This window comes from Gossypium arboreum, chromosome 11, assembly GCF_025698485.1.
Source record: "Gossypium arboreum isolate Shixiya-1 chromosome 11, ASM2569848v2, whole genome shotgun sequence".
In the NCBI taxonomy this organism is placed as follows: Eukaryota; Viridiplantae; Streptophyta; class Magnoliopsida; order Malvales; family Malvaceae; genus Gossypium; species Gossypium arboreum.
Genome location: NC_069080.1, coordinates 129,918,702 through 129,933,706, shown reverse-complemented (window position 1 = coordinate 129,933,706; position 15,005 = coordinate 129,918,702). Strand labels below are relative to the sequence as shown.

General features: G+C 30.6%; 1 protein-coding gene across 1 annotated transcript; it reads left to right on the top strand.

Moving 5' to 3' along the window:
- Nucleotides 1–6,614: 6,614 nt before the first annotated feature.
- On the top strand, nt 6,615–12,888 carry LOC108459064 (receptor-like protein 9DC3). The gene is made up of 2 exons (XM_017758428.1): nt 6,615–7,153; nt 12,798–12,888. Exons 1-2 carry the CDS (start codon nt 6,615–6,617, stop codon nt 12,886–12,888), a joined length of 630 nt encoding a protein of 209 aa, XP_017613917.1.
- The last annotated feature ends 2,117 nt before the right edge of the window (nt 12,889–15,005 follow it).

The following is a 15,005-nucleotide window of genomic DNA, read 5'->3' as shown; positions in this document are numbered from 1 at the left end:
GCACACACATAACTCGAATTACATATCAAGCTTATCACACAACCAATCACAAATGAAACACATTTCAATCCCAGATCAGAGTCATAATTACCCTCAGTAAAGCTCAGTCGAGGGCTGGAAAACACAAAGTTGCGATTACACTTAAATTTTAACCTAAAATTAGGATTTGGCGAGATAGGGCCACACGCCCATGTGCTCTAGCCGTGTGGAGCAATCCAGGCCGTATGGGGATCCAAACGCCCATGTGAAGGGTAGCACACAGCCATGTGACAGAGGCACACACCAATGTGGAGTAGGGAGATAGCCGTGTGAACAGGCCGTGTAACTCACTGTCCAGTTTTGCAGAAACAAGTTGCAGGGTAAACACGACCGTGTGAAGATCTCACACGCCCGTGTGCCAACCAACCACTATCGTGTGTCTCGAAACACACGACCGTGTGGAATCCTTAATCCCCAAGTCAGTCACACGATCGTGTGGCTAGGCTGTGTGATCACAAAACTCTGAAACCCTAATTCCCAAACTCATACACCTTTGTGCCCAATGGGCGCGACCATGTGAATTCTGACAAAATCCCCGAATCAGCCACACAGCCGTGTGGCACACAATTTGACCTGAAAACCCTAGTTCCCAAATCCACATGGCCGTGTGCCTCGGCACACGCCTGTGTGGCCATTGGGGTGATCATGAAACCACCCTAAACCAGCCCTAAATATGCTATTTCAGCCATCAGAACTATCCCTAACCTTTACCCTATCAACATACATCAAAAAGTGACGATTCCCATCACTTTCATCGACTAAAAACCCAAAAGCAACAGGTTGGCCTACAATCAAGAAAAGCTGAACAGAGAGTTTGTAAATTAAATAAACAAATGGAAAGAGCGTAGTTACAGTTCGAATCCCACACTTGTGTTGTGATTGGAGCCGACGACAAATAAGCCAAAGGAGGAGCGCAAATCCAAAATCCGTAGACAAATCACTTTCAAAAGCAAACAGAATAATCCCCAAAGAGAAAAGCAAGGGAAACAACAACAAAAAGAAAACAGAGGGACGTCCAAAACAAAATAAAAATATAAAAATAATAACCAAATAGAAATATAGTAACTAATATTTATTAATTAAAACCAACCAAAATAAAATAGATAAAATAAATGAAACCAAAGGCCTCCAAAAATGCACATCCAGCTACTCGAACCCCAGAACCTTGAACTTAACTAACACTCACACGACCACCAAACTAGCAGGCCCATTATTTCACTTAAACGCACAATTTAACTTATGTGTGCACCCTTCTCACTGTCACTACACTCAAAACCCAGAACTTCTAGGCCCAAAATTCGGGGCGTTACAGCTTTTTCAAGTGTAAAGAGTTGATGTATTTATCATTGCATAACAACTCTTTGGAGAGAATTATGCCTATAGAAATTGGAAACTTGACTATGCCCCAATCTTTGTATTTTGGTTACTACAAGCTCATTATCATGTGAGTTCTTACTAGTTTCTTTACTGTTCAACTCCTCAGTCCCTTTTCACCTAGACTATATCTAGGGTCTAGTGACATTTTTGGGTTCCTAGTAGTCTATATGTGCAGATATATGTGTGTATCTATATATGCAGATATATGTGTTTGTTTGCCGATTCCTTAGCAAAAAATTATATCAATACGGCGCTTATTACTATTATAAATGTTTGGCTTAAAATGCACATGTATTTTTGATAATTTGTGGTGAGAGATAAATACCATGCAGTTTAGGGAAACATATTGTATGCAATAATATCAGTTGTTTGACATTAGCTAATCACTGCTAACTAATAAAAGTTTCTAAAATATATATTCAGCTTCGATATGTATCCTATATTTGAACAAAAATATTAAGCATGAATTATTTTATTCCATCTAATTTTTGTCATCATTTGAGCTATAAATTTGAGTATTATAATTAAAATATTTTGAGTTCTCATAAGTACTATAAAACTAAACAAAACTTGCATATTTAAAAATAGGTAAATGAAACAGACACTAATATGCTCAACAAATAAATTAAGGGTTTGCTAGGAAAATATTTGCAATTTTTATTGATTTAATTATATGTTTCAGTAAAATCCTTCTTGTTATTGGAAACTATCACTTTATAGCAATAACAAATTGACAAGTATAATTTTATGTTTCTTTTATTCTCCTTTTGTTATTAAATTTATGCAATCTTTTAAGTAATTAAAATAAAAGTTACCTTTTAAAACCTTAGAGACATTATTATGCATTTAGAAAATATAAGATGTTATGAAGTAAATCAACCAATCATTTCATCATAAAAAGGATTATATGGAACAATTACTTCACATTAGCATATGTTACTTCTATTCAAATTATATCACCTCATCATACTTTTAAAAAATGTCAACTTTTTGTAGTATTTCTAACTCAATCAATATGTATTCTATATATATGTAAGCCTCAACTTCAAAACTAATAAAATGATTGATTAAAATATTTTTGAATTAAAATATGTAATTTTATTAAAATATTAAAATATAATATATAATTAAACTCTACTAAAGTTTTAGTTTAATATTTTCATTATTTGACAGCTTAAAATTATTAAACTCTTTCAAATAATATATTTCTTAATGCAAATAAGTTTCAAATATTTAAATTCAAACATGGGTAATAATCATTTGGTGAGGACTATGGCTTTCAGAAATCACAAATGACTTCCCTATGCATTTCTCCATTGCATGGAACAACTTCTTATATAAACAAAACCAAATGTCCTGCTTTACTAATATTCTTAAAAATAAGAAAGCTACTTACCTTTAAACTTCTTTTTATATTGCTCTACATTTTAAGTTTTTATTTTCTTTATATACTAATCTTTTTATGTAAAAATAATAATTACTCATTTGATACTTTTAAACACGAGAACTTGATTCATGAAAAAAATAGTATAATCTCATCTTAAATTTACAAATTTTTATCAAGAAACTATTTGAATTGCCAAAAGTTTAGGTATGTTTAGGTATTTATTAGAACTCCACATCCTAAGTTCACCATCTACCTTATAGCAGAAATTAGCTTATTCGTCCCTTTTGATCCATCATTTTTCTTTGGTTCCCATATTTGTTCATCCATAGCTTTATTTGTTCTTGCTTTAATTAACTGAGGTGATGATTTCTTTTTCTTGGATGATTTTGAGATTTTGAGTGACATATTATGGGACCAGTGTAGGTCGAAGTATCTAATCTTGCTCTACAACTATGAATTTTGTGATTTGATATTTTTGTATTTAGTGCTTGACATATTTTTTTTTTTTGATGTTTTAGTTTTTTCTTTTATGATCTATGTGGTGTAGATAAATAATTATTATTATTATTAATAAAATTATCATTTATAAGTAAGAATTCTAATTTCACTAAAAGTATTTTATTAAGAAAATTTATTTGATAATAACAAAATTTTAAATTTTATTTAAATTTTACATTAAATTAATTTATGTTCTGAATTATAATTTGGACATAATATTTCTCACCCTTTTGGGAACAATTTTTAAAAAAAAAATTATTGAATTAACATCAAACTTGTAACTAAGCTATTTCTATCGGTTTGATTTTTTAATTAATTTTTGCTCAACCATAGTTCATAATATGAGAGAAATAGAATATATAAATTATTAATTTTATGTTTTTTTTTAATCTATTTTTCACCTAGTCATAAGCAATCAGTTACTTCAAGTATTTTATTAAAACTTCTAATTTCTCTAAAAGTAAATTTATTTGGTGATAAGAACATTAAATTAAATTAAGATTTGATTTTTAATTTGGCCGTATTTTATACCCTTTTGAATCACACAAGACTCGTAACTAGCTATTTCTTCTACCCTTTAGATTTGCCTTATTATTTATGTTTTGATATTATTGAATAGGAAAGAAATAGAGTACATGATTTCTCTTAGCTTTGATTACAGAGTACATAGTTGGTATTATATGTTTCAGACTTATACCTACCCGCATGGATAACACCACCCACTGCCATTCCCTCTTTCTCTTCTTCACACAACCCCCACAGCCTTGCAAAATACAACCCTCAACCAGTATCGATCTGTTATAAAAAAATAATAATAAATTTTAACGATTTTAATTATATGTTTTTGGTGAAATTCCATCGGTTATTGGAAGCCTTACTTCTCTCATGATCATCAGTCTTCTCCTGTTATAAAAAAATTTGACTGACAAATTTAATTATATGTTTCAGGTGAAATTCTTTCTGTTATTGGAAACTTTACATTTCTTGAGGTCATTGATTTTTTAAATAATTGCTTAACAGGTATTATATATTTTTCTTCTCCTTTTAGTGTTACAATTAAGCAATCTCTTCTAGTTGCAATAGAATTTTGTTATCTATTATTAATTAGCTTCACAATCTTTTAGTTTCTTAATATAATACTTTCGTTAAAGGTGCATTCAATATTTCAACTACTTTAACATTAGAAAATGTAGGAAATATTGGTACAAGAAAAAGAATCAATAATTTGAAGTAAAATTTACTTAAATTCAATGATTTAAAAACTTGAAAGTTAAACCCAAATGAATGAAACCTGAACTCAGAATCGAAATATTTTATTCTTTTAAACTCTTTCTTTTTGCTAAACCATATTAGATTTTATTAAAAACATTTACAACATGAATGATGCAGAGAATCACATGTCCATAACCTGCCTACCCAATGCAGTAGACAAAATTACAGGACGCCAATGAAAAAAATAATGAAGTATTAAGTATACTACCACCATGCCTAGAAGAAGCTTGATATCTCACTTCTAGCTTTGGCCATTGCCTTTGCAATGACATTACCTCCCAGTCCACTTTATAACACAACCACTACTGCTAATATTGGGTGGAAAAATGTTCACAAAATGAAGGGGTTCTAGGGGGAAGAATCGAATTATAACATTTTGAATGGGTCCAAATATAATTTTATCATTATATTAACTTTAAATTTTACAATTTCTAAAAGATTAAATTAAAAATTTTCTATTTTGAAGAGATAGAATTGAAATATAAATATTTGAGGGTTAAAGTACAATTTGACCATGCTATTCAAATTTGATTAAAAGTATTTATTATGCAAATTTATTTACTGATAAAAAGAAGTTAACCTTAAAAATGCATCATTGTATTGTTGTCCTACAATTCAATGCCTTAACCATTCAATAGTACGTATTTCTTACCCAAAAGATAAGTCAGAAGATGGATATGAGAGAAACCATTGAAAGTATATTAATTACCATTAGGCTTCTACCTATCTATTTCTGCCATTTTAATTTGCCTTATTATTTATTTGATTAAGTATTTTTGTTCTCAATCAATTGAATAAGAGAGAAACAGAGTACATGAGTTGTAACTATGACTATAGGCCATACATCAAAGATACTCCACACCACTACACTCAACAAAGCATAACATCAATTGAAATATTTTATTTTTTTCAACTCAAAATGATCTTAGTCAAACTTACCTTGATTTTTCTATCTGTGTTAGTTAATCTCGATATATTTAATTATATATTTTAAGCGAAATTCTTGCGGTTAGTGAAAACTTACTTCTCTCACATACTTTATCTCTTCCATAAAAAATTGTTAGGTATAATTTAATATTTCTTTTTTCTCCTTTTGATGTTTCTTTTATGCAATTCCATCTTACTATGACGAAATCAAAATAAAAGTTACTTTAGATATGTGTTTAGAAGGTAGTAGTAGTTTTCATTTGATAGATTACAATCTTAGAGCTGTCCTGATGCATCTAAAAATTGTTAGAAGTAGTATAGTAAATTATCCTACCATTTTTATTGGCTATACAATGCATATATTACGCTACAAATACAATTCATTTACATTTATTGTTTCAAAGATTTTTCAAACTCCTAACTCTATTCCGAATTTTCTCCAAGGGCGAATTCCAACTCTACCATCTTCATTGCAATGGTGCCTCCTTTCAAAGAATAACTTAGTAGGAGAAATCCCTTCCTCAATATGCAATTCGAGTTCCCTTACAATTCTCTCTTTATATAAGAATAGTTTGCATGGAAAAATTCCGAAGTGCATTGGAGATTGGAGTTCTTTTTTGAATAGTTATTTTTATGGTAAAGTACCAAAAAATTTTGTTCAAGGTTGCGCGTTACAATACTTTCAAATCAACAACAACCAATTAGAAGGGCCACTACCACGATCTTTTACTAATTGCAAAGATTTGGAGCTTCTCGATGTTGGAAACAACTATTTAAATGATACTTTCCCAGACTGGTTAGGAAATTTGGATCATCTACAAGTTCTTATCTTGAGATGGAATAAATTCTATGGCCAAGTAGTTAACTCTAATGTTCTTGTTTCCTTCACTCATGTGCATGTCTTTGATCTTTCTCACAATAACTTCAGTGGCTACTTACCTATCAATTTTTTTTGAGAATTTGCATGATATTAGAAAAGGGTATGAAAAGAAAGGTAAACCAGAATACATGATGAAAACACTATTTGATGGAACGTGGTATTATGAGAAAGGTTTATCTTTTATAGCTAAAGGATTGGAAATGGAGTTTGAATCACTATTAACCGGCCGGCTGGATGGTAGTTGACTTTTCGAACAACAAATTCTTGGGAGAAATTCCTAAAACACTTGGTGAACTTCATTCACTTATTATCCTAAACCTCTCTCATAATAGCTTAACAGGTCCTACCCCATCATCATTAGGTGATTTGGTAGAGCTTGAATCATTAGATCTCTCCTCAAACAAGCTCCATGGAAGCATTCCGACGGAATTAACAAATCTTGGATTCTTAGAGGTGTTAAACCTTTCTCAAAATAATTTAACGGGACCCATTCCTCAAGGAAAACAATTTAATACTTTCACTAATGATTCCTACATAGGAAACTTGGGTTTATGTGGGTTGCCATTATCAAATAGATGTGATAATGATGAGAACACTCCACCCAAATTTGATGGAGATGATGATGAAGAATTGGATTGGAGATTTTCTTTATTGATGGGATACGGATGTGGGTTGGTGCTGGGAGTGAGCTTGGGATACATTGTACTCACAACTGGAAAACCATGGTGGCTGGTTACGATCATCGAGAGAGCTCAACAAAGATTTGTAAAAAGGTAGAGAAGCGAACTCTTTAGTGCCTTTTTTCTTTTCTTTTGCAAAATAAGTTGCGGACAGAGTAGAAAACTTCATTGCTTGGTGGTATGCAAGCCATTTTCTATAGTTGTTTTATAATTGTGTTGACCTTCTGCTTTATTGTATGTTGTGTTGTTTGCAATATGTTTTCCTGGTGTTTCTGGTGATGCACTAGATTATAAATACTGTCTTAATTGGCGCCTTCTATGTGTTTTCACATCTTTTTAACCAAATTGACGTCGCTACTTAGAATTTATTTTTAAAAATGAAAACAAATTAATTTTATTTGCAATAAGAAATAGATACTCCAAGAGAGATTAATTTCTTCCAAAGATAGAGTTGGCAAAAAAAGAAAAAAAGAAAAAAAGAAAAAAAACAAAAAAGAGGGAGGTAAAATAACACAACTATAATCTACAAAACTTTTGTACTGAATTTGATCAATCATGATTTTATTACCACGTTTCAAAAATCTCAAATTACTATATATTTTGGATAGGTCCTACTATTAAAAATATTCTTGTTAAGTTATTTAATTTTAAAAATTATAAAATATTCATTCGATTTATCTTTTATATTTTTTAAAATTCAAAACCCTTAAATACTTAATGATTGCTGTTAACTTTATAATTTATATTTTTAACAATTAGTTTTAATACATATCATTTCCATGTGATATAATTATAAAAAGAAAAGTTACGTCAGACCCAAATAAAGAAAACCCAAATAACCAAATCAAAAGAAGATATATATATATATATAAGTCAAATAAGTAGAAAGTGAGAAGTAACAAAACTTTACCTCGTACCCACAGCCTCTAATCAAAACTCATTCAAAATTCTCCCATGGATTTAGCTTCAACACTTCCCCATCACAAATAACTCAAAGCTTCCAAACTTTTCAGTATATTAACAACGATTGAAGCTTTGAAACAAAATCAAACTCATTTTATATTTTAAGAAAGTGTTCCAATTCAGATATTACAGAAATTTTGAAAACAAATTGAAAAGAGAAAAGTCGATGTTTTCAAATAACCAACTTTTCTAACAAGTTATGGTTATCTTCAATTGAATCCTATTTGCCACTATGGATTTGGTTCATATATTGAAAATGTTCCATTTGCTTTGATTATGCATCTTTCCATTTAATGTGGTGGCTGAATTTATTGCTGTTCTGGTTTTGATTTGCATGCTTTTATGAAAAATTAATGATGTGTCTGAATTATTGGCTAATGACAGAAAGGCTCATGGCATGGTGAAATTTTGTTTAATGCCCCCTGTTTTGCCTTTGTAGTTGGTTTGTACAGCTACCATGCAAAGGCTCATGGCGGTGAAAATTTGTTTAAAGTTGTATGTTTTGTGAAATCAATCAAAAATGGATGAAAAAGTTGACTTTTGTTAACTTTGCCCACATGGCGATATATGTGAATGACATGTCAGATTTAATTAATTTTTAATATTTAAAAATATTTTTTATATTTTGTATAAAATTTTAATAATTTTAATGATTTTAAATTTTTAAAAATAATTTTTTGAATTTTTGAATTTTTAAAATTTAAAAATAAACAAACGCTAACGTGTCATCTAGGGGTGTGCAAAATTCAGGTAAAATCGAAAAAATTCGGTTAACTGACCAAATTCGGTTAATCGGTCGGTAAACCGAATTAATTCGGTCGGGGGTCGCTTAATAATTTTTTGAGTTTTTGGTTAACTGTTAATTCGGTTCGAAACCGATCGGTTAACCGAATTTTTTCGGTTAACCGAAAAAATTAATAAATAAAATTATAATATATAAATAGCCCACTATTCACTCAAACCCAATCCAACATAAACCCAAATACTCAATCTAATATATATTAATCCAAGTACCCAACCCAACCCAACCCAATCATAAAAATTACAAATAATTTAATAAATAAAAATAAAAATCTAAAACTAAAAATAAAAATAAAAAACATATAATTTTATACAAATAATTCGGTTAATTCGGTTAATTCGGGTAATTCGGTTAATTCGATTAATTCGGTTAATTTTATACTTATTTTAACCAAAAATTAAAAAAAATATAATTTTCAGTTAATTCGGTTAACCGACCGAATTAACCGATAAAATTTGGGGTTGGTTAATTTTTTGGAAAAAAAATTCGGTTCGGTTAATGGTTAAAAATTTTGAAGGGTCTGTTAATTCGGTTAATGATATTTCGGTCGGTTAACCGAATGAACACCCCTAGTGTCATCCACGTGTATGCCACATTGACGAAGTTAAAAATGTTAACTTTTTCATCCATTTTGGGGTGACTTGACAAAAAACACAAGTTTGAGGGCTAAAAATGTGAAAAATTAAATCGAGGGCTAAAATGACTTTTTTTTTTATAAAGCTGGAGTGCCAAACAAGTCATTATGTCAAAAATTATTTCCCATTTAAAAAGGGTGAAGTATAGGAATGCCACTAAACTATTGCACGCACTCTATTTTAGTTACTGAACTTTTAATTTTTTTCGATTTAGTCACTAAACTATTCGAAATCAATTTTTTTAACACCGAAAATTAATAGCGTTTGAAATTTGATGGAAGTACTTACATGTGTTTTTCTATTGGTCTAATAACAAATTTAGTCCTCTAAAATTTACATATTCTATCAATTTGATCCTAAAATTTATATAAAATATAAAATAATTCTTAACTTTCTTAAAAATATAAAATAATATTTCACTAAAATTATAAAGTGTTTGTATGAGCCAATTTTCACTATTTTTTTTCTGAATTTACTACTTTTATTTAATTTCTCAATCATGTTTTTTGAAGTTTTAATTTCTCAATTATTAATACCATTTTTTTCATTACCTCCAAAAAGCTTTATCGGTGAACAAAAAAGGAAAAAAAAGAAAAAAAAAAGTCAATCCTCAAATCAATGAATGAAGTTTGAAAGTGAACAAAAAAATTGTTTGAAAAATCTTAAACTACTTAGATTCCACCAAACACTGAAAATTGATGAATGAAAGCTGGTTGTTTTTTTCAGTTTTAACCTCAGTTAAAAACAATAAAAAATTAAACAAAAACCAAATATCTTTTATCTCCAAAATTGATGAACACAATCAAGTCTCACTTCCAGTTTTTGCTCATCAGTATCAAAAGCTCATACTCCTAAATCAAAAACACTATAAATAGAAAACAAACACTTCAAAAAATTTAAACCACTTGATTCAACAAAAAAAAAAAAATTCATAATCAATCATGCGAACAAAACTCATTTAACCTTTTGTCAATCAAGCCCTTTATAATAACGCAACAAGCACTAGTGGAAAAAGAGATAAAAAGATCCAGTGGCATGTTGGTTCGAAGCATTATTGTAGCGACGTAAAACTTTGCTTTCGGTCGCTATTTGAGGTGATTTATTGAAAATTTGAAAACCGATTTTAGGTTTTATTAAAAAGGGAGTCGCCACCGATCCTTTTTCCTAGGTGTGATCGGACACCTAATAAATTCTTTTTTTTAAAAGAAAATTTATGTTTTTAAACAAAAAGAAGGCCGAGTTTAGGTCTACGTCAAAAGCCAGAGAAAAAATAGGGTTCGGAAGCCGGTTATGCACGAGGAACTTATTAGCACTCTCGCGACGCCCAAAAATTGGTATCTTGTTAAACATGTGTCATCTTGATTTTCAAAAATGCGAGTTCAATATAACATTTAATAATGATCTGATTGAAACACGAGAAATTTCAAGTTTTTTGTCTTCTTTTGAGAAGGACGTTCCGTTTTTAACACGAGCCGATTGATATTCACCCAACATAGCGATGAAATCACAGACTTAATGTTAAAATCGGTACATTGCCTTATTTATTAAAATAAAAATGTTTCTAAAATAATGATAAAAAGCGATGATGTTCTTGTAACAAAAATTCATAAATAAATAAACGATGCAAAATAATGAGGTGATTAATAAAAATATTATAATATAATATTAGGATATTAGAGTAATAATAAATAATATTTACAATAAAAGAAAAAATAAAATGTATTAATATCATAAGAAAATTATATATGTATAATAAAAATAACAATATGTACAAAAGATATATCTATACCAAATAATGCATGATAATATTAAAATAAAATATTAAGTAACAATAGTGAAAATAATAAGTATAATAATAAATATAATGATATATAAAAATAATACTATATATAAAAAGTATATATATACACGTATAATAATATATATATATACTAATATTAATAATAAATATAATAGGGTAAAATAGATATAATAATAATATGTACATAATATGGTATTAAAATATATATATATATATATATAATATAGTATTTAAGAATGTATACATAAGATAGTATAAAATATATACATAATATATATAAAACATATACAATATATACATATATTAGAAATGATAATAATAATATTAAAAAAACTATTAATAGTACTACATAAATATACATATATATATATTAAAAATATATACATAATATATAAAAAATATAATATTAAAAAAATAATATGCACAATATAATATTAATATATATATATGTTAAAATAGAGTATAATATATATATTAAAAGAATATATATATATATATATGACATACGAATATATTAACAAAAACAATAATATTAAAACTATTAATAATACTATAATATATATATATAAGTATTAAGTAAAAATAATAATAATAATAATGAAATGCTAATAAATAACAACAAAATAATGAGAAAAAGTGAAAAAAAAGGATGAAATTGAATTAAAAATGAAAATTTTGAGGCACATTCGAAATTAAAATAAAAAGAAAGGGCTTATTTGAACTCGCGTGAAACATAGGGGGGCCAAATAAGCAATTTACCCGAGCCCTTAAAACGATATCGCTGAAGGGAGGACGAAATCGCAAACTGCGATCAATTTCAGGGCCAATTTAAAAGAAATAAAAATACGATTGCAAAACATAGAAAAAACGAAAGGACCACGCACGTAATTAACCCTAAGATGAAAAACACGCAGATCCTGAGTGGGTAGGGTCGGGTCAACCCGACCCAGGGCAAAACGACGTCATTTTGTGCCCTGGATTTAAGTGCCAAAACGGCGTCGTTTTTAAACACTATAAATAGCCCAAAAATCAGAAAAAAATCATTTGTAACTGAAATCAGAAAAAAAGAGAGAGGGAGAGCTGGGCGATTTTCGGTGGGAAGTTCGGCCTCACCCTACTCGCCGTCCACTATCGCCGGCGCTGGCACCAGCCACCGTGCATGGTGGCCGGAAAAAGTAAATTTTTTTTTTCTTTTTATTTATCTATACGCAAATGTAAAAAATGAGAGGAACTATAAAAAAAGGTATTCAAAATATATAAAAAGAAATGAAAATCACCTTTTGCTCCTGATTTGATTTTGTTTTTGGATTGTTTTTGTTATTTAGATTATATTCTCTTGATCTTTGTGATGTTTGAATCACGATTTATGAGTATTTGTATTGAAAACTATCGTTGTATTTTGAAACTGGTTTTATTTTTTTCTATTGATGTCAAAAAAACTGAACTTTACAATGGTTTGTTCATTCGGCTTTTATAGCCTGTTTACAAGCTATTTTTCTATTATTTTTGCTGTCTTTTCCTGTTTATTGCTTGCAGGTTACCACTTGAGGTGCAAGGGCAGTGGGGTGGTGCTGAGCAGTGGCCGGTGCTGCAGGCTTTGGTGACAATGGCGGCACAAGTTGGGTGATTAGGGTTTCAACTTTTTTGAAACCCTAAATTTGGCTAGTTGGGTCATTTGGACTCTGGGTTTAGGGTTTGGATTTGTTGGGTTTTAATATGCGGGATTTGGGTAGTCAAAAATTGGGTTTTAATTGTAAAAGGGTTTAAAATTGGGCCAAAATTGGCCTACAACAGTTGCCCCTCTTTGCTGATTGTCGTGTAATGGGAATAGAGCAAAGACACAAAGAAAGGCCAATTTTGCCCGGTCTTGCCAAGTATTGACTTCTTTGGTGCTCTTCTTATCCAGGTAGTCTCTTTCTAGTCCACCGCATCTTGTTGCCTTGGTTCACTTCACCGCCACTTCAGAGATTTTGACTTGTAGCTTTCAATCTGATGCAATGTAACTTCAAAGATATGAGATTTATGGCTTCGATCTTCTCTGCAACTTTAGGAAGATAAGATTTACAACTTCAATCTGCTCTTCTACAGCTTCAATGGGATAAGGTTTGTGGTCTATTCTTCTGTAACTTCAGAAAGGTAAGAACTGATATCCTCGCTCAGCTCCACTGCAACTTTAGGAAGATAGGACTTGTAACTTCAACCTGCTCCACTGTAACTTCAAGGAGGCAAAATCTGGTGTCTTCAATCAGCTCCAATCTTTATTCTCAGCGTGTCCCGAGGCTCAACTCTCCTCTCGCTCTCGCAATATAAGTTGATTTTTGACGAACAGAAATTGAAAATACCTCAGCGTGTGAGCCAAGGCTCAACTCACCTCTTGCAATATGAGTTGATTTTTTTGGAACACATAAATTGGAAAAACAGAATTTGAAAATACCTCGGCATGTGAACTGAGGCTCAACTCGCCTCTCGCAATATGAGTTGATTTTTGAAAAATATAAATTGAAAATACTTCAGCGTGTTCTGAGGCTCAACTCACCTCTCGCAATATGAGTTGATTTTATAAAAATAGAATTTGAAAAACAGAAACTAAAAATACCTCAGCGTGTCCCGAGGCTCAACTCACCTCTTGCAATATGAGTTGATTTTTGAAAACAGAAATAAAAAACATCAGAATACCAAAACATGTCATCCGGTGGAACTCAGGTGTCTTTTCCTTTATTCAGTACGGCTATCATCGCATCCTTCTGCTCTGCTGGAGTACCTATATATGTCATGCATGATGTTATCATGATATGCACATGTTTGTCTTAAATGCCTTTATGCCTACATGATTATGCTATGTGCCTTGGGCTTGTTTGTCGTATGACCTTTTTCGTCACGATTTTTGTGATGATCTGCATTCATTATTTCGGCTTTTGACTTTCTCTTTAGGCCTATACCCATCCTCAAGCTTCACGAACAATCTGCGTTTCTTAGATATCACTCCTTTGCCCCTAGTTGAACTTTTATCTTTTCTTTGAGGCTCTTGTACTTAGCAAATTCTCATCCGGTTAATGCTCAACATTTCTTTTGTCTAGAGTATGTCATTTCACTATTTATCATTTAAATAAACCACATAATGAGATGCATGAAAATGGTCAAGTAGGGACAAAAAGGATATCTCACATTTATTTATTTCAAAGGTAGCAAACAAAGAAAGTTAACCAAGGATAGTAAAAAGTATCATAAAGAGAAAGGGGATCGTATTCAACAGATACAAATGCTCTAGATATTCAACACATGAATTCTTCCACGTTTCTTAATGAAGAATCCTTTCGAGTGTGGCTTCTTGTATAGAAGATTTCGAGCTTTCAAAAATGCTTCCAATACTGTGGTCTCGCTGTTTGACCCACCGTTCAAAATGCCTTGCTTTTTAAGCCCAGTGTTTGATTCATTAGAATGCCCTTTCGGGTTTTCATCCTAATCTTTTGTGTTAATCAAGACGCCCTTTTCGGGTTTTCATCCTGATCATTTTTTTAAGACACCCTTTTCGGGTTTTCATCTTGATTTCTCTCTTCTTTTTTCTTTTTTTCAAGCATAATATTTCTTCACAACATCTGAGTTCACTTAATTCGGTAACTCCTTCCCATCCATCTCAGTGAGAATCAAAGCTCCGCTTGAGAAAGCCTTCTTTACGACATATGGTCCTTCCCAATTTGGTACCCATTTTCCTCGGAAATCTTTTTGTATTGGGAGAATCTTTCT

Excerpts from the sequence above, each read along its gene's own strand:
- LOC108459064 (XM_017758428.1), top strand. The coding sequence starts at position 6,615 with ATGGTAGTTGACTTTTCGAACAACAAATTCTTGGGAGAAATTCCTAAA. Across the intron at positions 7,154-12,797 it reads CAACAAAGATTTGTAAAAAG|GTTACCACTTGAGGTGCAAG; the intron begins GTAGAGAAGCGA and ends TATTGCTTGCAG.